The sequence below is a fragment of the Falco cherrug genome, chromosome 11, assembly GCF_023634085.1.
Source record: "Falco cherrug isolate bFalChe1 chromosome 11, bFalChe1.pri, whole genome shotgun sequence".
Taxonomy (NCBI): Eukaryota; Metazoa; Chordata; class Aves; order Falconiformes; family Falconidae; genus Falco; species Falco cherrug.
Genome location: NC_073707.1, coordinates 15507693 through 15529272, shown reverse-complemented (window position 1 = coordinate 15529272; position 21580 = coordinate 15507693). Strand labels below are relative to the sequence as shown.

The following is a 21580-nucleotide window of genomic DNA, read 5'->3' as shown; positions in this document are numbered from 1 at the left end:
GGAGGCCGCCAGCGGCAGCGCCAGGCCCGGGGCGGCTGAATGACGAGCTCGGGCGGAACCTGCGCGACACCTTTATGAGATCAGAGAAGGAGATGGCGGCGGCGGAGCGGCGCAGCCCAGCGTGCTCGCCGGCGGCAGCGCCCCCTGTCGTTCGGGAGGACGCATCCCCCTACGGAGACCCCGGCCGGGGGGCGTGTCACCCGGCGTGACCCGGCGGGGCGGGGGGCTCGCTCACAGGAGCGGGGAGAGCTGCGACCCCCGAGGGAGCCCAGGGGGAGAATCCAAACGGAAAAAAACTCAGTGTAGGGTCCGCGCCTTCCCCCCCGCCCCGGGGTGAGCGCGGGGCGCGGCCGTGGGGGGCTGCGGCCGTGGGGGGCCGCCCGTCAGACCCCGCGGTGAGGGCGGGCTAGGCCAGGCGGGGAGGGGACGGAGGGGTCAGTTCCGACCTCGCCCCCCCGCCCCAACGGTCCCTGAGGCCCTCGGAACTGCCCTCGGCGCCGCAGAGACTGAAAATCCAGTCAGGGCAGCCCGCGGGAGGCCGAGGCCATGGTGGGCCCGCAGGAGGCTAAGGGTCCCGCCAGTCCTCCTGAGCGGGGGCTGCCCCGGGGGGGCTGCCCGGGGGTCCCCGCTCCCGCCCTGGTGGCTGAGGTGCTTGGTGAGGGGCTCGGTGAGGCTTGGCAGTGCCATTGCCACCAGGCCGCGGGACTGGTGAGGAGAATGTTGTTACGGGTCTCTGCTCCTTTTTGTTACAGAGATGGAAAGCGCACAGGTTCCTTTGGAATTTGTCCCCGCCTGGACGGTTTCCCCATCAAAGGCACGAGAACAGAGCCCGCAGTCACTGTGTATCTGCTGATATCCTTGAGGAACCCTTGGTTCTGGCTTGAACTCAAATCTGGCACTGACCTACAGAATACATGTTTGTTCCTTACAAAGGTGCCTGAAGGAATGTTTTTCAACAGCATGCAAAATCAATGAAAAAATTAAAAAAAAAATCAATGTACTTTATAAGTAGGTGATTTGATTTGCAAAGCTGCCAGGCAACACTACGCCTGATTAAAATTTTTTAAGGTTTAATGGTTCCCAGTGCCACATACTTAGCATCACGTTTTGCACCTCTGACATCAGCGCATATGTTTGCTCTAACTTTTGTAGGGGCAAGATCTGATCTGGTGTATTTTCCTCATAGTTTTAGTTAAAAACAATCTAGGACTAGGTGTTCAGCATCAGTAATTTGGCATTCCTCCTCTGATTTCTCTGGACGTGCTGATCAACCAGTCCCAAATCTTAAACCCGGAGTATAATGCACTGGTCTCAAGTCTTCCTAATATGGATGGCAGGAGCTGTTCATAGGGAAAAACAGGCATCACTAAATCATCACAATAATCACAAAATCAGAATAATAATAATAATCACAAAGGCTTAAATAGAATTCTTAAAAGTAAACATGAAATATCTGCAGTCTTATAAAGACCTCATTCTCACTGTTTCCTCTAACTTTTCAGCGCACTCTGAAATGCTGATATTCTCATTATTCAGGAGGTTTCAATTTTTTGCCTTCTACAAAGCGTGCTAACATTGGAGATTTGCCAATGACTTAAATGACCGAAAGCAGATGACCTAGATTTAGGGGAAAAAAAGTTTAAAGGTTAAAAAACAAGGGTTTTTTTTTCCTGGAAAATACTTTGGGGAGTAATCATTGGCCACAACACCTGCTGTAGCGGAGAGTTGCTACAATCAGTTGGGTTCTGTTTCAATGAGAGTCAAAGGTGCTTTGTAACTGAAACATGAATGTCCAACTTCAACTGCTTTGTGTCACAAATGTACTTATATGAATGTCACATGAGAACAGTTGTTAATAAAAATGATACCATTGTCGCTGTCGTCATTAAACAGTGGAACTGAGCTTCCAGGGAAAATCCTAGTACTGTTTTAAGTCAATCACAAAGGTCAACAGGAGTCTTTGGGATTTCACATTACACTGGAGCAGGCTCTAATTTGTTTCATGGAGAAGCGTTCTGACGTTATCCATGGTAAGCGCCAAGATGGGCTTATGCTAATAGATCAATGACCTTTATTAACATTAATTTGGTTTAGAAATCACTTCTACAAAATACCAAGCTTCTCCATTCTGTATCTGACAAAGCCAATTTACCCCAGGAAACTACATAATGAGACTTCAGAGGGTTGTGGAGATATATCCTTTTACAAATATCCATAAGCTTTGTGGGACTGGGGTTCTTCTAGAGACTGTGAGCACATCTGCTCCAAGTCTTGGGTTCCTACAATCAAAAATCTAAATCTTACAATCTTGTTTCCCGTAGGAACCAGTGCTCGAGAAATACAGCTACTTATGTATAAATGTATATGTATTACACTGTTGACATACATAGGTCTGAAAAATGGCTTCACCTGTTTCACCTCCCCACAAGCAATAATATAGCTTCCATGCCCTCCTTTTCTTTTTTCTTTTTTTTTTTTTTGCTCACAGCTAGCATTAATTTCCTGAAAGCAGATGGCTTGTGTTTTCTCTAAATTACTAAGGGAAAAACATCCACAAATAATACACATTGATAAAAACTCTACTGTTCAGCTCTACTCTTTTGTTTTCTTTTTCCTCGTATATTTTTCTGTTTCTCTCCTAGGACCTGAATTTCCATTCCTACAGGTTCTCTGTCCAAATTTGTTCATCATTCTCTCCTCCTAATGACCAGACTTTTGTGGTTGGAAATATACTGGCCAGCTGTTTATTCCAAAGTGCTTAATCCCTGCTGCACCTGCTACAGCTTTTAGCATTAAAATCAATTTCTTAACAAGAGGTAAAACAATGATTTCTTATGCTTGCAGCATTTCTCTACATAAAAAACAGAACTTAAAAGTTAGCCCAGTCATAAGTAACGATATCTGAAAGACGCTGCTTCAGTAAACCATTAAATATGGGCTAATAGAATATGAATTATAATATACAGTCATATAATCTAGGAGACTTATTGTCAGGATCAAAAAAACCAAGAGTCTAAGAATGTACATTTGGGAGATGAATAAGACATTCTCTGTTTGTCACTAGGATTGAGGTCAATAATATCCATTTAAAAGCAATTAACCCAGGAGGCTAAGTGACGTGGAAATTATCATGCTGAAAGACTAATGGGCTATTAAATCCATCTTGCTTTGCTGCTGATGGGCATACAAAATTAATCCTGGGATTAGGTCTATCAGATCTGTCATAAACCGCTACTGCAATATTTGTATATGAAGGGTTTTCTGAAAATAATAAGAAAGAACATAGCAAGTGTATCTGGCAAGAATGTTTGCCGACATGTTCTATTAAATATTCAGTCAGCTGAGCATAAAATAGTGTGTCTGTGCTTGGCCTTATTTAAGCAGCAGCTTTTTGTTAATGGATAGATACATTTTAGTAAGAGATCAAAACAAGATAAAGTCATAGTAAGGTTTATATAAATTACTATTAGTTGTTGACAGTTATTTAAATCTAGACAATCTAACTGCAGGAAATGTTCAGATAAATATGATTGAATTAAAAAATTGTTTTTATTTGAAATGCCATTTCCCTTTGACATTTCCCACCCACTGCTATGACATCAACATAGTAAAGAGGTAAATGATTGATAGCCCTGCCTTTACCTGTAACAGCTGCTCATAGGAAACAGACCTCACAATGAAGAGTAAGGCACGGTAACAGCAGCTTGTTGTTTTTTCTTTTTTTATTTATTTTGTAATGCACAAGTTAGAGGTCTTTATGTTTTTTTAATGTTATGTTTTGTTAGCGTGACATACACCTAATTAATTTTGAGTAATGTAAAGTAGGAAGTGATTTTCAACCACCACAGCAATGAAAGCCTGAGATTCAAAGCAGAAGTGCTGGCTTGGAGAATGACAAAAAGGAGGCTGAAGGTATGGGGTGAGAGACACAAAAACAAAAGCTGGAAGAAGAGTGAGAAGTATCAAAAAACCCAAAAAACATAGACAGAAAAAGCAATACTTTAGAATCCTCCTTCAACACTTTATGACCTGTCTACTAGATCTTTATTGATAGAACAGCTTTTACAGTTTCCAGGTGGGACACTGAAGTTGTGTAGAGACGGGTGTCAGGCACTAGTACCAAGACACATACTCTCCTTGCTGCAGAGTAAACTTGAATTTTCCTACTAATCTGAACAAACCGGGTGGGTTTGAAGAAGAGGACCATAAAGATGTAGAATGCCTTTCCAAAGTTAACACAACAGATCAACATAAAAGGTGGTTAAAAAACCCTAAGTGTCTTTCCTCTTAGCTTGGTGTTCTGCTCGGTGAAAATTGCAAAGAATGAAAGTTCCATTGTAAATGATAATTTAAATGAGCTTCTTGCAGACATTAATTTTTCTAAATTCTTTGAGGGAAAAATTTTAATTGAAAGTAATTGAATCAGTGACATCCTAAAGTTAGTGCTGTTAAAATATGGTTCCTTTTGTCTGAATTAAATCTGTTACCTTGTAGTTCAGTTGAATCTACCTGAAGTTTTTCAGTGGGAAGGAGTGAGATTTCCCGGACGTAGCACTAGCTCTCCTGTTCACCTACCTTGCCTCAGTTTCTCAACTTAACTAAACTTTTAACATATCTCTCATGGAAATACTCTCCTTAGGCTTTCTTCATCTTGTACTATTTTTCTTTTTCTATTATTTTTTTTTTTAGTTTTTCAAGAAGAAAACAAAAATATGTCCATGAAGAAAATAAAAAAAAATAAACTTTGTTATTGAATTTCAGCTGTTTAGAAAGTTGTTCAGAAGAGCGAGCAGCTTCTGTGTAACTTCAATTGTGCTTACAGTTTTGAACTAAGCACTGCTCTCCTGGCTGGACTGGAATTACTAGGGGACCCTGTGAGCCTCTCTTGCCTGATACTACAATTGTATCACTGCCTTAAGATTAACAAGTTCCTTCAGGCACTGTGCTCAGTGAAGAACAGATTTTATCTTTTTTTCATGGGGGATTTTTGCGTGCAGGATTGTCCCAGCTCATAGTGTAATCCAGTCTAGCTCAACAGGAGGTTTTCATGTCTAGGGAGGACATCTCAGCAGACTGACTTGTTCCAAAGTTACAGGAATTTTTCATTTTTTAATTTTAATGAGAAATTTTGATAGCTGGGGAGGCATTATTCTCTTCCAGCTTTCTAGCTTGGTCAGTGATGTTGAAAGGTTATCAATACTTCAACCTTGCCCCTTTATTTGACATAGTTCTTGAATTTCCATCGTGCCTTAAGTGTACAAGATCCTATTCCAGTTTGTAATCACAGACTAGATAGCGGAAAGAACATGCCTATATACAGTTGCAGCGAAGGCAAAACATCTGTCACAGGAATATCTCGCACGCAAGGTGAATGTGTTTTTATTTTTAACTTCATCTTTACAGTTACCTTTATTTCTAGGCTATGTGCCAATGATTCTGTTACTGGTTTTTATTTGTATTGGTTTATCATTATTCTGTAAAATCCTGTAGTTGAATGATGCTTTATAAACTATACCACAAATCACAGAACTTTTTGTAAAATGATTATTTCATGCATCCTTTCAGAGGAACATGCCAGAGGAGAGTGGAACCCTTTAAACTGGAAAGGGAGAATATTCATATTTGAGCCAAGGAGCAACAACAGAAAAATAATGGTAAGCCATATCACATTTTACGTTTGCTGGAACTGCCCATGGGAATGTTAGCAATAGACAAGACAGCCTAGAAGTAGAAAAGAGAGGTTGTGCAAATGATATGAATAAAGCAAGAAGGAAGCAAACAAATAACCTTAGGAGACAAGAGCTGAAAGACAGAATTCAGTGGTGGAAAGGTAGTTTAGCTCTGTCTAACTTCTGGTTCTTAATTAGACGAGGGAGAAACGGTATCTAAATAGATATCTAAACCACCAAGGATTTCTGTAGTATTTGGCTACATAAAGTACTAAACCCGGCTCTCTGGACAGGAGCAACTTCATTTTCACATTACAGTTTACATAGCATAACTTACTACTTCACCTATGAATAAGATATATATTTAAAGCCCAGCATACTTTTAAGTGCAATTCTTCAGTACCTTCTCCACTTGATGATGAGCATTTCCTGTTTTCTGTAGAACTACCATGGGAATGAAGAGAAGCTTTTTTTTCCTTTCCACTAACAAATCTAAATTATTGATTAGTCAGTCTAATTTGTGGAAAATACTATTGGTTAGTGCTGTCTTAGAACTGCCTTAGATGTTGCAAAAAGAATTACAGATAATTTGACAAGCATCTTCAGTAGGAGAGACAATATTAAAATAGACAGGAGAAGTCATATTTTCAACCATTGTTCTTTTATTTTCCCACAGTTTACAAAACTCACATATTCTCCTTTGGATTTCCCCAAACTTTTAATGCTTTTAATAAACATCACTTGAGGGCTGGTTTGGGGAAATTAGAAGTTTTGGACCTCTTTTCTGTGCGTAGATTCCAGATGTAAACACTTCTTGAGGATTCCCATGAGCACTGAAGGATGCCTGCTCAGAACAGCGAATTCTGCTCTACCTTTCCCCAGCCTAACGCTTTGCAAAGGGTTCCCCATCCCGCCAGATGTGCTACAGAGGATGTTCTTTGCTGTAATAGCAGCCTTGCTCGATAGCAGCAGGCCTGAGAAAATGGGGTCATCTGGTCTCATACTGGCGACAATAACATCCATGGGTTTCCATCCAAGGGAGACTCTGCAACCTCTCTGGGCAGCCTGTTCCAGTGCTCCATCACCCTTAAGGTAACAAAGTTTTTCCTCATATTCAGATAGAACTTCCTGTGTGGCAGTTTGTACCCACTGCCCCTTGTCCTGTTGCTGGGCACCACTGAAAAAAGCCTGGCCCCAGCCTCTTGACAATGGCCCTTAAGGTATTTGTGCATTGATAAGATGCCCTCAGTCTTCTCTTCCCCAGGCTAAACATTCCCAGCTCTCTCAGCCTCTCCTCACATGGGAGATGCTCCAGTCCCCTCACCATCTCCGTAGCCCTCTGCCGGACCCTCTCCAGTAGCTCCCTGTCTCCCTTGACCTGGGCAGCCCAGCACTGGGCGCAGCACTCCAGATGTGCCTCACCAGGGCAGAGCAGAGGGGGGATCACCTCCCTCCACCTGCTGGCCACGGCCCTCCCAGCGCACCCCAGGGTCCCACTGGCCACCTTGGCCACACGGGCACGCTGCTGGCCCATGGGCACCTTGCTGCCCACCAGCACTCCCAGGTCCTTCCCCGCAGAGCTGCCCCCCAGCAGGTCAGCCCCAGTGCTGGTGCGTGGGGCTGCTCCTCCCCAGGGGCAGGACCCTACACTTGCCTTTGCTGAACTTCACCAGGTTCCTCTCCGCCCAACCCTCTGGCCTGCCCAGGTCTGGCTGAATGGCAGCGCGGCCTCCCGGTGCACCAGCCACTCCTCCCAGTTCCGCACCACCCCCAGACTGGCTGAGGGTGCCCCTGCCCCTCCACCCAGGCCGCTGATGGATGAGCTGCACAGGGCTGGACCCAGCACTGACCCTGGGGAACACCGTGAGCTACAGGCCTCCAGCTGGCCCCTGCGCCGCTGGTCACAGCCCTCTGAGCTCCGCCATCCCGCCCGTTCTCAGCCCACCTCGCTGCCCGCTCGCCTGACCCACACCGCCTGCGCTCACCTGGGAGGGTGTTACGGGAGACAGCGGCAAAAGCCTGGCTGAGAGGTCAGGGTAGGCACCATCCACTGCCCTCCCCTCATCTACCCAGCCAGTCATTCCATCCTAGAAGGCCACTGGACTGGGCAGGCGTGGTTTCCCCTTGGTGAATCCATGTTGACTACTCCTGATAACCTTTTCCTCCACATGCTTTGAGATGACCTCCAGCATGAGTTCTTCCACCACCTTTCCACGGATGGAGGTGAGGCTGACTGGCCTCTAGTTTCCTGGGTCCTCCTTCCTGCCCTTTTTGAAGACTGGAGTGACATTGGCTTTCCTTCAGTCCTCAGGCTGTCAATTTTGTGGCTGTCAAGTCTGCTTTAGTGATGTCTAATGTGATCCTCCTTGACCAAGGGAAAATCTTCCCTTCTCCAGACTTGCTCTTTTGCCTCCAGGGTCTGGGATTCCTGAGGGCTGGACTTAGCTGCAAAGTCTGAAGCAAAGAAGGCATTCAGTAACTCTGCTTTCTCTGTGTCCTTCATCACCAGGGCACGCACCTCATTCAGCAGCAGGCCCACGTTTTCGCCAGTCATGCTTTTGCTACCGATGTACCTGAAGAAGCCCTTCTCCTTATCCTTGATAACCCTTGCCAAATTTAATTCCAAACAGACCTTAGTCTTCCTCTTCACATCCCTGCATGCTCTGCCAACGTCATTATAGTCTTCCCAAGTGGCCTGTCCCTTTTTACATATCCTGCAAACTCCCTTCTTCTGTCTTGAGTTTTGCTAGAAGCTCCATGCAGGTCTCTTGCCCTCTTTGCTTGATTTCATACTCATGGGGATGCGCCGATCTTGAGCTTGGAGGAATTGATGCTTGAGTATTAACCAGCTCTCTTGCACCTCCCTACCTTTTAAAACCCTAACCCATGGGATTCCTCCAAGAAGGTCCTTGAAGAAGCCAAAGTTCCCTGTCCTGAAATCCGGGGTTGCAATCCTACTTGTTGCCCTGCTTCCTGCATGCAGGATGCATGTACTTCATCATCCGCAGGAAAAGCTTGACACATTCCAGTTGCCACGTTCCTCTTAAAGTCAACCTGAATATATAAAGAACGTAAAAGGTCAGAAAGGAAGAAAAAAAGTGGGCTGAGTCTAAGACGCCAAAAGAAGCCACAAAATACCTACCATGCTCTGTTACCTGACACACTGAGATGGTACATCAGTGGCTCCAATATAGTAGTGTTTGAATCTTGCCAGATAAATAAAGTTTTGCACACTGCACTGAACAAATCAATGAATATAACAAGTATCAGAATAATTAAACATCATGGAAATATCCATTTGGGTGAATGGGTTGAAAAAGAACGGTATTGTAGAGTAAAGCCATGGAGATGGACATACCAAAATAGGGAAATTTGGGAAACAGAGCTTTCACATGTCAGACTTTCCAACAGGAGAACAGAGAAAACAGGCTACGTAATATGAACAAGGGAAAATTAGGTTCTTGGGTTACCCTGTTTCTGAAAGAGAATATTTTAGAAGTGGGCTACAAAAAGGAGATCTGATCGTTGAAATTTACTGTAATGTTTCTTATTACTGTAATTTTAAAATCTGAGATATTGCCACCAAGGTTTTTTCCATGAACCCCTGAGAATTTTTCTTGTCCCAGCTGCAGAGGAGGGCTTTATGACTGGTAGTATTAACAGGTTAAAAGTAAGACCACTAACGAGATGCACAACAAACAAAAGATCCCCCGGAGAATGTAGTACAGGCTAGCGCAGCTGCAGTGAATAGATATGGATAATCCCTGGTAGCTGCAAATACCCTCTTAAGGGTTTTTTTTGGCAGGAGAAGACTAATCTCAATTCATACAAGGGAAAAACACTGCTAAACTAGTAACATTTTAGCACTTTCTCTCCATGCCATTTAAATTGGAAGTAAAAGGACAAAACCTCAAGTCGTTAATTTAATAAGAAAAGTGGATCTGCTGACATTAAGGTCTCTTGTACATTCCGTTGTACAGCACGAGCACCTGCAGTGTCTTGCCTTGAACTGACTGTTCTCAACATCATAAGCCATAAGGGTGGATACAAACAACTTAAAAACAAGATTTATTTTAATAACTGATTCTCTGGTTAAGTGGCAATGACAGGCATGTCTCTGAAACAATGTGTATGAATACCAGTTGAGAATGCAGATTTTGAAAGTATTTGCCAATTAGAAAAACTCTTTCTTAACCAAGAGGAAAAAGAGAAACACTCATCACCATGTGACTTAACCAAAATGACTTGACGTGAAAAAAGAACATTTTTTCATGACATGACAAGAATATTTAATATTTACTGGTCACATGCTTAAACAAATGAAATTAAAAATAAAATATATTTTTTAAAACAAACAAACAAAACCAGAAACAAATCAACAATTAAGACATGTTGGGCATAGTAATATTCCACACACTGTGTTTTGGCAACTGGAAAAGAGTAAGTGTTCGGAACATTACTGCGGTCTGACTAGAACAAAACCTTGTTTTGGTTTGTTTTTTTCAGTTTGGTTTGTGGAGAAGGGAGTTAATGAAAGAGACTGAATAAATACTCTGAAAGAGCACAGTGAATGAAGAATTTGGTATAATGTCTGCTCAGAGTAATACCCTGGTTATTAAAAAGTAGCTTCTTACTGATGTAAGAATTTGAGAAATGCAATCGTCAATGTGCAAGGGATTTTTAAAAAAATGAAAAATAATTAAAACAAGTTCCTCCAGACTACCATGATGAGCAAAATTGGCAGAGAAAAGGAAGCTGACAGTTAATAAATCATCACAAATATGGATACAGAAAAAGTACAGAAGCTATTAGGTAAGCATAGTATTTCTTACAACTCAGGACTTTTAATGAAGTCTCTTGAAATTGTTAGAATGCGTGACACTTAGTATAATTTCCTTAGAGCTCTCAAAGTTTACCCTGAAGATCCACTTTATGAATACATCCTGCTCCTCCTGTATCCATAGCCAGTTTACAAATGCTGCTCTGATGCCAGAACCACCCTGCAGCTTATTTTCCCCTCCCACACGTACCTTTGTGCAGACAGATAAGTGCCCAACCGAAACGCTGACACGTGTAGGCAGCAGATAGAGGCGGCGTGTGCCCGGCTGCGCTGACCAGCCACCAGCTGGCATGCCGTGCCGTCAGCTCGTGGTGCGTGCCACAACTCAGGTAATTCAGAGCTGGGATCAGGAGTGCAACCATTCAAAAATAAAACAATTTCAGCAAAGCAATGATTAACAGAGAAAGGTTGCCTAGTGATTGATGAAAAGTTTCCATTGTTACTGACAGAGACATTTGCCAGGGTAAACCCTTGTCTTACACTCCTACTCTTTCCATCGTTGACAGACATCACTGTGTAACTCCACCTGTCAAAGGGTTTAATTCTTTCTGTTCCATCCTCATTATAAACTCAGGTATGAGCACCTAACAGTCAACGAATTTTCAGAGCTTTGCCCATAATTACAGCTTTGCTCTGCAGCATCGTGTGTTTTCTTTCTTTACCGGAGCCTCAGCACTGCTAGACAATGGCCACAATTGCCCTCAGTCCTCTTCACAGATAGTTTCATCCCCTTGTATAATGAAATTCAAATAAACATTTGTCAATGCAAACTCTTTGAAATGACATCTTCATCTTAAAAGGATGTATTGTTACGCTTCAAAAAATGGGATGTTGAAGTATGAAAAGCAGTCATTGCAGTTTCAAAAATAATCTGGCGAGAATCAGGTAACTCAGCAGTGGATTCTGTCACTAGCAGCAAACCCCTTCTGCAACAGGGAGAATATTTCCCTAGACAAAAATTTTGAAGCTTATTCCAAATTTGATCATACTTTATTATTATTATCATCATCATCTTCTAGTCCCTAATGGTTTTGGTTAGTAGGAAATGAGTCTAGCACGCTAGCCAAGAAAAAATGTTCAAACTTGTTATTTTTAAATTACCTGGTTTTATCTTTCATGAGGTAATGAGATCAACCAAATTCAATCTGATCCATGATCATCTCCCTAACACTTGACCTTACAGCCAAGCTCACAGCAAGCAGTTGAAATAACTAATTAAGAACCGACAAGTTCAACAAGAATCTTTCAAAGAAATAAAGCATGAAATCAATTACCTACCTCTGAACCCTGGGAACAATCAACAGGTTTGCTGCTGGCCTAGGTTTCCATGAACCTCTGCAGCCTGCCTGCCGTTCACGCAGCGTGTCGACCAAATCAAGGAAAGCAGCACAAACCTCACTGGGCATCGTGCCTGAAGTCACAAGACACCGAGTATTACCGCAGATTCCCAGCAGCTGGGACAAAAAAATGCAGTGCCATGGGGGCTGAAGTGAAACTATATGGGTATGTGCATCCAGGGTACTTTCATCCTATGGTAATAAAATCAGTGATAGAAGCAATAATGAATTGCCATGTGGGCATCTGCTAAATGCCAATGTGAATGTCATCCTTCCCCCCCCCCCAAGTGTCCTCTCATTGCCTGGTGGATACAGGTTGTTGTTTTCCTCCGCTTAAGTGCTAGCCACAGCCTACAGACAAACACATTGGCAAACAGAAGATTTGATTCAATACTTACCTATGTATGTATGAATCATGGAACTACAGAATCTACAGAAAGAGCAAAGGACTGTAAGTAAGGATTGCCTGTCTCTACTGAAACAACTTGCATTGCATAGTGAAGCTGGGTATCAAAACATTCCTTTGGAACCTTTTTTTGTGCAAGTATGCATGTTTTTAAGAGTTAGAAATGCTATATGAAAAAGGATCACCTGACACGGCTACGATGGCGATGGATTGTATTGATGATCCAGGAGGCCCCTGACAGTCGTACAGTAGCTGCGCTGTAGTAAATCAGGTAACATATTGGGGGAAAAAAATGGAAGTTCAAGAGCATAATCACAAGCACAGCTCCCACAGTCTGGCAGAAACATGACACTTCCTACACAAAAATAGAAAGGGATGATAACGTTTACCTTCTCCCTAGAGCTGCCCTTTTCCCAAAGAGCAGCAGCCCCAGTTTTCAGGTGCACCACGAACAGCTGCATTGCAGTATGCTCCGCGATCTCAAGCATCAGTGACAGCCTTCAGTGCTCTGATTCTGTCACGCAGATCAACTGCCTTTTCACTGTGCAACTTCGCACTGTGACAGCAGCCGCTTACTGACAACTGGTGACCACTTTATCTTCCTAATTTAGCAACAATTTCTTAAACAAGCTGAAATGGTTAACATGCAAAACTAGTGCCATTACATCAGTGGAGCCAATCTGAAAAGACAAAAATAATCTGTCCTCAGATGTTTGCTTCTCTACACTAAATGCATCTCTTCAACATTAAACTTCAAAGCTCAGATGTAACAGAAACCAAACAGTTTAGAGCCTGTTTAAAGTTCACCGCAGCACTCAGTGAAGCTCAGGAAAAGAAAAAGTAGGGCTCTTCCAGTGTTTCTCCACTGCATCATCCCTCTCCCCCTGTGCTGCAAAGAAGAATGACAACACATCTTTTGATGGTTTGGCTTCTTCATTGCTTTTTATAGCACCATAACAACAGTGCAGCTTCTTTACATTTTTGATTTACCATAAAAAACCACAATGGAGTTTGGTGTAAGAGATTTCAGTAAAAGCTTTAACTTTTCACCAGCAATTTCAAACTTCAAATTAACATGGAAATAACTGTAAAGTGATCGTATTTTTGTATTTTAATCTCTTGCCTGTAAGTCACAGCAACAATTAACACAAGAATTACTCCTAGAGGTTTTGGGTTTTTTTTAAACAGAAAATTACAGCAAAATATCTGGTTATTGTAACTAGAAGAAGCTGCAGTTGAAACCAAGGAGATAATAAGGAGTGTTCAGTCGCATTACTGAACAGCTTGAGACAGGAGCAAAAGCACACACTACGAATATTAGTAACTTAACAAAAAAGCATATTAAGGAGTTCTCCAATCACTTAGCTGGGACCAATACATTAGAACTTCTCTTACCGTTCATAAAATAAAATAACTTCTAGAACACTTTCAAGAAAAAGACAAACAATCTAGATGACAGGAAGAGTAATCCAAGACCATTCACACATTGAGCTTATTTAACATTGGAGTAAAACCACGGCTAGACCAAAACTGACAGCAAACCGGCCATTGCTTTTACTGGATTAATGACTAGTAGTCCACTTATCCCGTAATTTGACTTATTATCTATGTCTAAGCATATTAGCGTACTTATATGAATTAATACAAGGATCAAACCGGAAAAGAAACATTAAAAAAGGGTTAGTGTATAGTGCTGTACTTTTGTCAAAACACAGCTGTTAGTACACACGTGACTTCATATCTTTAGTACTGAAATATTTTTATTTCTGTTCCGGTTTACCAGTTACAATTTTCACTTAACAAAAAATTCTTGATTGTGAGATAAGGTTTTGTGAGATAAGAAACTATCTGCATCAGGTAAGGTTAAAAGGTACATACAGAAAAGCATAATCAAAGTTGACTTATGAGATGACATTAACCTATTCCAGAATTTCATAAATGCCTATCTTTTTCTACTGTTAGGTAAGTTTAAAAATAAAATATTCATAACAATGAGTTGTTCAATGGGTTGTAAGAATAAATTGAACCAATTCTCTTCTGTCAGTTATTGACATGACGCTTGATATATTGTTTTCTCTGAAATATAAATAAAATGTGATTTAAGAAAGGAACAACCACTGGGAGATGTAAATGCACTTGTTTGCAGCACCTGAGTCAGAGCCAATGCAAGTAACTTACAAAATACTTTTCAGACAATGAAACTACCATGGATTTTCTGTGTTTCTAGCAGAAGAAAAGCTACCATTTTCATCAGACTTTGTAAATACCGATTTCTGTAAATCTAATCAAACTTTTAATACCACTTAGATATTGTTTATGGCTACCGATTCTGAAAAAAACCCCAACAAACTGAAGTATGTAAATGATCCCAGTACTACAACGGTAAATCCTTAAATACATGCTTCAGTGCCAGAAATTAAAGCACAAGATACCATATAAGATGCTTTTCTGACCTCTGGAAGCTTGAAAATAGGACATGTTTTCTTACAAAAACTCCTTTTTCACTCACACCTCTATAAAAACCCTGTCCCTTCTTTCCATGTCCCCAAACTGTCTTTCTGCTTGAGCTCAAGGCTCCATATATACACATTACACAATAAATTGATTTATCTTGCATTATTCAGGTTTTTTCCAGCACACTATTCAGTAATGCACTTCTCCTAGGACTTATGCCCATATTCCAAACTGTAAAGCCACAGTAAGCAGATCTTAAATATTCATTTAACGTAAACTGCCAGAAAATTGCCTTTTTCTCTCAAAAAAACCATAAATACATGTATAAATATAGTAGGTAGATCAAACTGGATGTAAAAACCCCCACCTTTGCTATGTCCTTTTAAAATAGGTAAAGGTAAGAGAAATACCTTATCTGGAAACTAAAAATAGCGTAAGTAATTTCCATCCTCTTTTCAGATTTTGCTACTATTCCCCTGGAATATAGTGACCTTATTGGCTTTGATTATATAAGTGGTAATAGATTACCTAGCTGAAATTTTTCACTTAACACAACCGATTTTGTGCATATTTTATGCTAAGACTGATCCTCCTGCTCCCTTTTTTATATTCAAGCTTTCACACATGTAATCTCCCACGCCAGAACGCAGAAGAAAGGTTTCACCGCTATCCAGCCACATAAGCTTTTTACACACGCTTAAGATGCAGGTTACACCAAATTCTGAAGACACAGATGAATCACAGACAAGTTCTTTTGCTTGAATATACAAATAAATCTGTCTCTATTGAGTATATCAGCCCGAGCTCTCTCACGGCAGGGGCGGCAGGGAATGTGCCACCTGCGCTGCACCACAGCTCTGCTTAGCCACCACCACCGCAGCCCGGGACCCTTGGCCGCGAAGTGTCCTGCACACAATTCCATCCTGGGGCTGAAGGCAATGGATGCATGTCCTTACGGACAGGAACATCAAGCCACCTGCGTATTTTTTTTCATCCCGAGTTAGCGAAGGCACATTTACCTGTTGTCTGTTTTCACAGCCAGTGCTCACCACAACAGGACAAAGCAGGAAATATTTCAACCACTGTCCCACATCTAGCTTCTTCTCTCTTCTTTTGAGCGCGTGATCCCCGTCTGTAGTAAGACTCTCACTCAATTTTAAAGGAAGTTATCCCAAAAGACTCACAGTCCTCATGCATCTGTTGTTGTCTTCTGCTACACATACTGAGTTTCTGTGACATTTAACAGGAACATCATGCAGGTACCAGAGTTATTCCTAAGTGACATTCCATTTACTTGGAGTTGCAGTAGAACTGCTACAGATGGTACAAACAAAACAAACACTGATTTCGCTCAATCCAGTACTTTAGTGACGTGACCGCTTAAATTAAGTGGCCAAAAAACAGAAGAAAAATGTGAAGCACCTTGACTAAACAGGAACAGTAGCTTACAGCCTATCATTAAATCATGTTCTCCAATTTCTTTGGGTTCCTTATTTTCTCTTATTTCTCATTTTGCAAAAAGGAATTTTTACAAATTTTGGAATTAATAATACATCCTCTTTCAGACCATGCTCCAACAATAGAAAGAAATATGTATGGCAAATGTAATTTGTATGCAAGCAGTAAGACCTCAGAAGTGCCATTTGCCCTTTCTTCTTTTTTTTTTTTTAAATTAGATCACCAACTGCATCAGTATCATCGATATCACATTTGATGGTTTCACAAGGTCACGGACAAACAAGTGCAGATCCAATCCAAAGACCGATGTTGCATATATAATTCAACTCATTAACAATACCCTCAAAACAATCTCCAAGGAAGCATCCATGAAACCTTTCTCTATACAAGTGAGATATTGTCACACATTATTAAACATAACTAAAACAGTTTCCCGCAATGTGTGGAAAAACCTCTTAGGCAAAAGCAAAAATTCAGAATAAGGGTATTTTTGTTATATTTGGAAAAATGAGCAAATATTAAACATTGTGCAAAAGGAAAAGACTTTATTTACTTTAATACCGTATTTGATCTGAAAGTTTCAAGCACTGAAAATCAGAAAACCAAACTGAATTTTGCTTTCCTAAGTACATCTATATTCAACATGGAAGCCATTAATTCTTAAGAGAAACCAGGAATGTCTTTTATCATCTAGTTACTGCTGATAGCCTTTTCAGCTGCCAGTCCTTGTTTGGGTTTCGAGTAATCCCAAGGTCTCCTGTTCTCTGTATACCCATACAGCTTCCGCAGTGCCACGCGGGCAGCTTCTTCCTCTGCAGCAAGCAGCGTTTCACCAGGACCTTCAGCTATAATCTTCTTATCGCTTGGGGGAAAAAAAAAAATTAAAAACATGTTAATCATGAAATCCTGAGCACTGCTGTGTATCATTAATAAAGACGGCTAGATTTTTTTTTTTCTCCAGTGTCTGTGAATACTGAAGGTAATGTCTACATACACACAAATGTAACCATTTCCGTTGGTCCTTCCTGCAAAGATAAGTGATTGTGTGTCCAACAATGGAAACTCAAATCAGAAATGCGTCCATTTCCTGGAAGAATGCTACTCTGTTCATTTAGATTCCAAACATATCACCGATTCTTTACAGTGTTCAATTTGTTAGCCTGTTAAAAACGTGCCAATTTGTTACTCTGGTTAGCTTAAACAAAGGAATTAAGTGTTTCTGTCTCTTCTCCTCCTCTGGTAAGAAAGTATTTTAAAATTTCTTCAAAAGGATTCACAAAGAAGCTGTCTCTGTTATGAAGTCTGTACTCAGCTCTGTTTAATCAACATCTATGGGCAATGGATAGGAACAGTTCGTGAAAGGACACCAGAGATTCCAGAAGAAAAATAAAGTTCCTTTATTTTACAGAAGATAATTCTTAGAAGGCATTTATGCCAAACCACAATAAATCTTACCACCTATTTATCTGTAGCTCATTTAGCAAAGCAACAATGCCGTGGGTTTTGGTGGAAGAAGGTCCTGTCCTGCTCCAGAGAAGCAACGCTATCCCTGGGCAAGACACCTGGACAAGCACTGACCATGCCCAAGATAAGTGCACCAGGGATGACCGGCACTTGTTAAGTCTTGTCTGGATGCAAACACCACTTGTTTACAGTGCCTGTGATTTGAAAACTAAAAAAGCTTCTCTGGAATATTAAATTAAGTCTCTCTTCCATCCCACATCCCTTGATGCATGTGTCTCCTTAACCCTTCCCTAAGCCCTGGAGAGTCGTGGTCCCTCCAAAGCCATTCAGTTATGCTATTTGCAAAGTTGCTGTGCCAGGACACTCAGAACATGCATCCAGATTCTTTCATGTGCCCAAATTAGACTTTGAAGCCCTTTAGTCAGAGATTGTCTTTTTATGCTTCATTACAGCAAACTATAGCCAATGCTGATTTTATATGGAAGCCACCGTAAGGTTCTTCTGTAATAAACTGACCCAAGAGCATGAGTAGAAAAGTAAAAAAACATCTTCCCTGCTCCCCTCTCCTCCAGCTTAAATCCATTTCACTTTAAATTAATATCGTACTAACCAGTACAACCCAACAAAGTACAGTGGCAGGACCGTGCTGACTCCCAGCTGCCTGGTAATTCTTGGTTCTGGAGAAGAGATATTCCTCTTGGTCAGTTCTTCCACTAGTAAGCCCATCGGATTTACAACTTCCCAGATCTCAAACAGGTCTTTTCCAATCAGCTGGGGAATAAAAAAATCCTATACAAGAATATTTAGAAGTTACAATTAATAGAAGAGATAATGAAGGCTCTAGCTTCTGGTGTCTCCTAATAAAAATACAACATGAAGAGGCCATAAAATAGCTGACAATAAATTGCTGAAATGAATGATGGAACTGCTGCAGTGCTCCACCACAGCTAAGCACAGCTAACCAGTGTTGTTATGCTTGGCAGCTCTGGTTCCCATTTAGCCACTGACAGGATGCACGCCTTGGGCAAAGACAACTGCCGAGTCCTAAAGCAGGACCAGGAGGAGTTGCCAGAACACTTATGCACAGCTCCGAGCACGAGGCTTGCAGCTCAGCCCTGCTTCCAGGCATGAAGCTGTACATCAGAAGAGTTGGGCAAACATGTTGAAGGGAACACGCAAACACATGGGACTTTCACCTGTTCAGATCACTCTCTTGCCTGACTGCTGCTTGCTCTGACAGACACCTCTCAAGACTTGTATCAGAAGTAAAATGTTAACAAACATTTCTCCATTGCAAAACTAGAAATAAGTGAAAAGGCTGACTGAAAGGACAGTATCCGCTACACTGCATTTTAACTGAACATTTTTGTTCCACCTGAATATGAGGAAGAACTTCTTTACCTTGAGGGTGACAGAGCACTGGAACAGGCTGCCCAGAGAGGCTGTGGGGTCTCCTTGTCTGGAGACATTCAAAACCTGCCTGGACACAATTCTGTGCAACCCACTCTAGGTGAACCTGCTTTAGCAGGGAGCTGGACTAGAGGACCTCCAGAGGTCTCTTCCAACCTTGACCATTGTGCGATTCCATATGAAATCTCTTTGGATGCTTGCACTCCCAAATGCAATACCTATGAATTCAGCCTCTGCTCTATACAAAATGTTTTTTAAAAATAGAAGATACATCTCACCCAACATGGAATAACTTCATTCTTTGACAGTATACTGCATGGCATACACGCTTTCCCTTAGCAAGTGTCAGCCAATAATAAAATATCACCAATATAAACCAGAAGGATATGATTTTATATACTTGACCAGCCTGTGCTTCTGAAAGAAAAAACCAAAAAACCCTCACAATCTCAAAACCCCAGTAAACCTCGACCTGACCACCACCACCAAGCAGCAGATCTCATTGTTAAATTGTCTTTGACAACACCTGTAACAACTTCTGCCAGTCTCCCTGGATCTCTGCCCATCAAGGTACAAGATAATATTTCATTTCCCCCTCCCCTTTTCCCCCCCTGTAGATTCTGCAGCCCATGGATGTTACTGTCATCAGTACAAGACCAGATGATAAGTAATGTCTTACCCTGACAAAGATCCCTGTTTTCTCAGGCCCGCTACTATCAAGCAAGGCTCCTATTACAGCAAAGAACGTCCTCTGTAGCACATCTGGCGGGACGGGGAACTCTTTGCAAAGTGTTAAGTCCTGTATAGACAGGTTTTGAGCCACATAAGAAACAAGTTCCTGGCTGGTAAGAAAATCAACAAGTGCTTCTACCCCCTTTGCAGGTAAATCTGGGTAGGCACCTTCAAAGCACCGCAGCAGGTAAGCACGTGAAAAAGACATCCCCTGTTCAGCGAGTTTACTGTTATCTTGTAGGTTAAGAGCAACCGATCCTTCGTCTAGGCCAAGTTCTCGGCGCCTGGCCTCCTCGCTTTCAATGTAACAAGAATTAACAAATGCAGTCTTAAGAAGATCCAAGGAAAAATTTTCATGCAGCCGGTGGCTAAAAGCTTGTATCTCTGCATGGTAATCCCAGTTGGGCTGCTCTGATCTACAGATGTGGAAAAGAAAACAAATTCAGAAACAGAACAAGTAGTTACCCATACTGCGGGCATCGTGCCTTTCCGGTGATCGAAAGGAAATGAAAACCTGAATTGTTTCTGAAGATCAAAACTAGTACGGAAACACCCCGGCCTGTAACGCCGCCGCCCGCCCGCCCGCCACAGGGCCCCGCCGCCACCGGAACGCTGCGCCAAAGCCCGGCCACAGGCCGCTCAACCGGCCCCGGCCCCCCGCCCGCTGCAGCCCCTCACCCAGCCCCGCCGCCCGCCCTCTCCCCAGGGCCGGGCCCGCTCTCACCGCCGCCGGGCGGGCGCCTCCAGCCGCTGCTGCTCCAGGTAAGCGCGGAGCCACCGCTTCTTCGCGGGGGGCGACAGCATGCGGAACCTCAGGCCGGGCCTCGCTCCGGCCCCGGCCCCGGCCAGCAGCCGCCGCGACGCCGCCAAGAGCAACCGGGTGGCCATAGCGGCGGGTGCGGTGGCGGAAACCCGCGGCCGCTCGCTGCGGGCGGAGGCGGGAACCGCCCCCCGGCGGCTACAGCTCCCGGCGGCCGCGGTGCGCTCTGGGAGGGGCAGCGGCCGCGGTGCGCGCTGGGAGCGGGCGCGCTGTGGCGCCGCCGTGAGGCGCGGAGGTCTCGCCCGCCCGCGGCCGCCAGCAGCGGGGCTGAGGGGCGGCCCGGGGTCCCCGAGAGGAGCCGCGGGCCGGTGTGTGATCTGGCAGCGGCCGGGCAGACCAGCGTCGCCCGCCGAAGGTGCGCGAAGCACGGGGCAGTGAGGCTGGGGACGCTTCCCGCACCGAGGCCCGCCCGGCGGGGCCGCCCCTCCCGGCTGGGGCAGCCGGAGTCCCCGAAGTGAGAACTGCTGCTCGGGCTTCTCGACAGTTTGGTTCCCTTGAAAGCAGCTTTACCATCTCCTGTTACCTGTACAACTCTTCATAACGTCTGCAGTAGCTCCAGCTCCTTGGGTTCATACGGTACACCGTCAGCTTAAAGGCTGCGGTATAAAATCGATAGAAGCACAGCGAATGTGCAAAGCAGGCCCTTCCCTTCGCAGCGACTTCATTAAAAGGTACATGTTTGTATTGTTCACGGGTGTTTGTATCATTCACGGTAAGAAAACATGCGCAGCAAATGTCCCAAAGAGCCGGGGCAGTTGCACAACCCCAGTGAGCAAAGCTCCGAAGGCCACACACCACGGGCACTGCGGCACGGCGTGTGGAGCGGGGCCGGCAGCCCGCGCAGGAGCACCCGAGCCACCCCGCACCGGGCCCGGTGCTCCACTGAACTTGACAGCGCAGGGAACGTACCAGAGCAGTGCCCCTTACCTGGCCACTCGCAGCATGCGCATCGAAATCCTCAAGGCTGCTCAGGCCGCTGCCGCTTCAGCC

At 43.4% G+C, this 21580-nt stretch overlaps 1 protein-coding gene and 1 long non-coding RNA gene across 4 annotated transcripts; one reads left to right on the top strand and one right to left on the bottom strand.

Moving 5' to 3' along the window:
- Positions 1 to 168: 168 nt before the first annotated feature.
- Positions 169 to 16439, top strand: LOC129737048 (uncharacterized). Of its 3 annotated transcripts, none has more exons than XR_008734437.1 (4): positions 169 to 2030; positions 5566 to 5654; positions 6552 to 6761; positions 16383 to 16439. It is a non-coding gene; the product is annotated as an uncharacterized LOC129737048 (long non-coding RNA). The 3 variants fall into 3 exon arrangements; XR_008734436.1 differs by lacking the exon at positions 16383 to 16439 and adding an exon at positions 15322 to 15400; XR_008734435.1 differs by lacking the exon at positions 16383 to 16439 and adding an exon at positions 11183 to 11686 and having other exon boundaries at positions 6552 to 6769.
- Positions 16440 to 16689: 250 nt separating this feature from the next.
- Positions 16690 to 21095, bottom strand: MRPL44 (mitochondrial ribosomal protein L44). The gene is made up of 4 exons (XM_055723567.1): positions 20495 to 21095; positions 19718 to 20186; positions 18239 to 18417; positions 16690 to 17026 (listed from the first exon to the last, which is right to left on the bottom strand). The coding sequence occupies exons 1-4, from the start codon at positions 20656 to 20658 to the stop codon at positions 16855 to 16857; spliced, it is 984 nt and encodes a 327-aa protein (XP_055579542.1). The 5' UTR covers positions 20659 to 21095; the 3' UTR covers positions 16690 to 16854.
- Between the last annotated feature and the right edge of the window lie 485 nt (positions 21096 to 21580).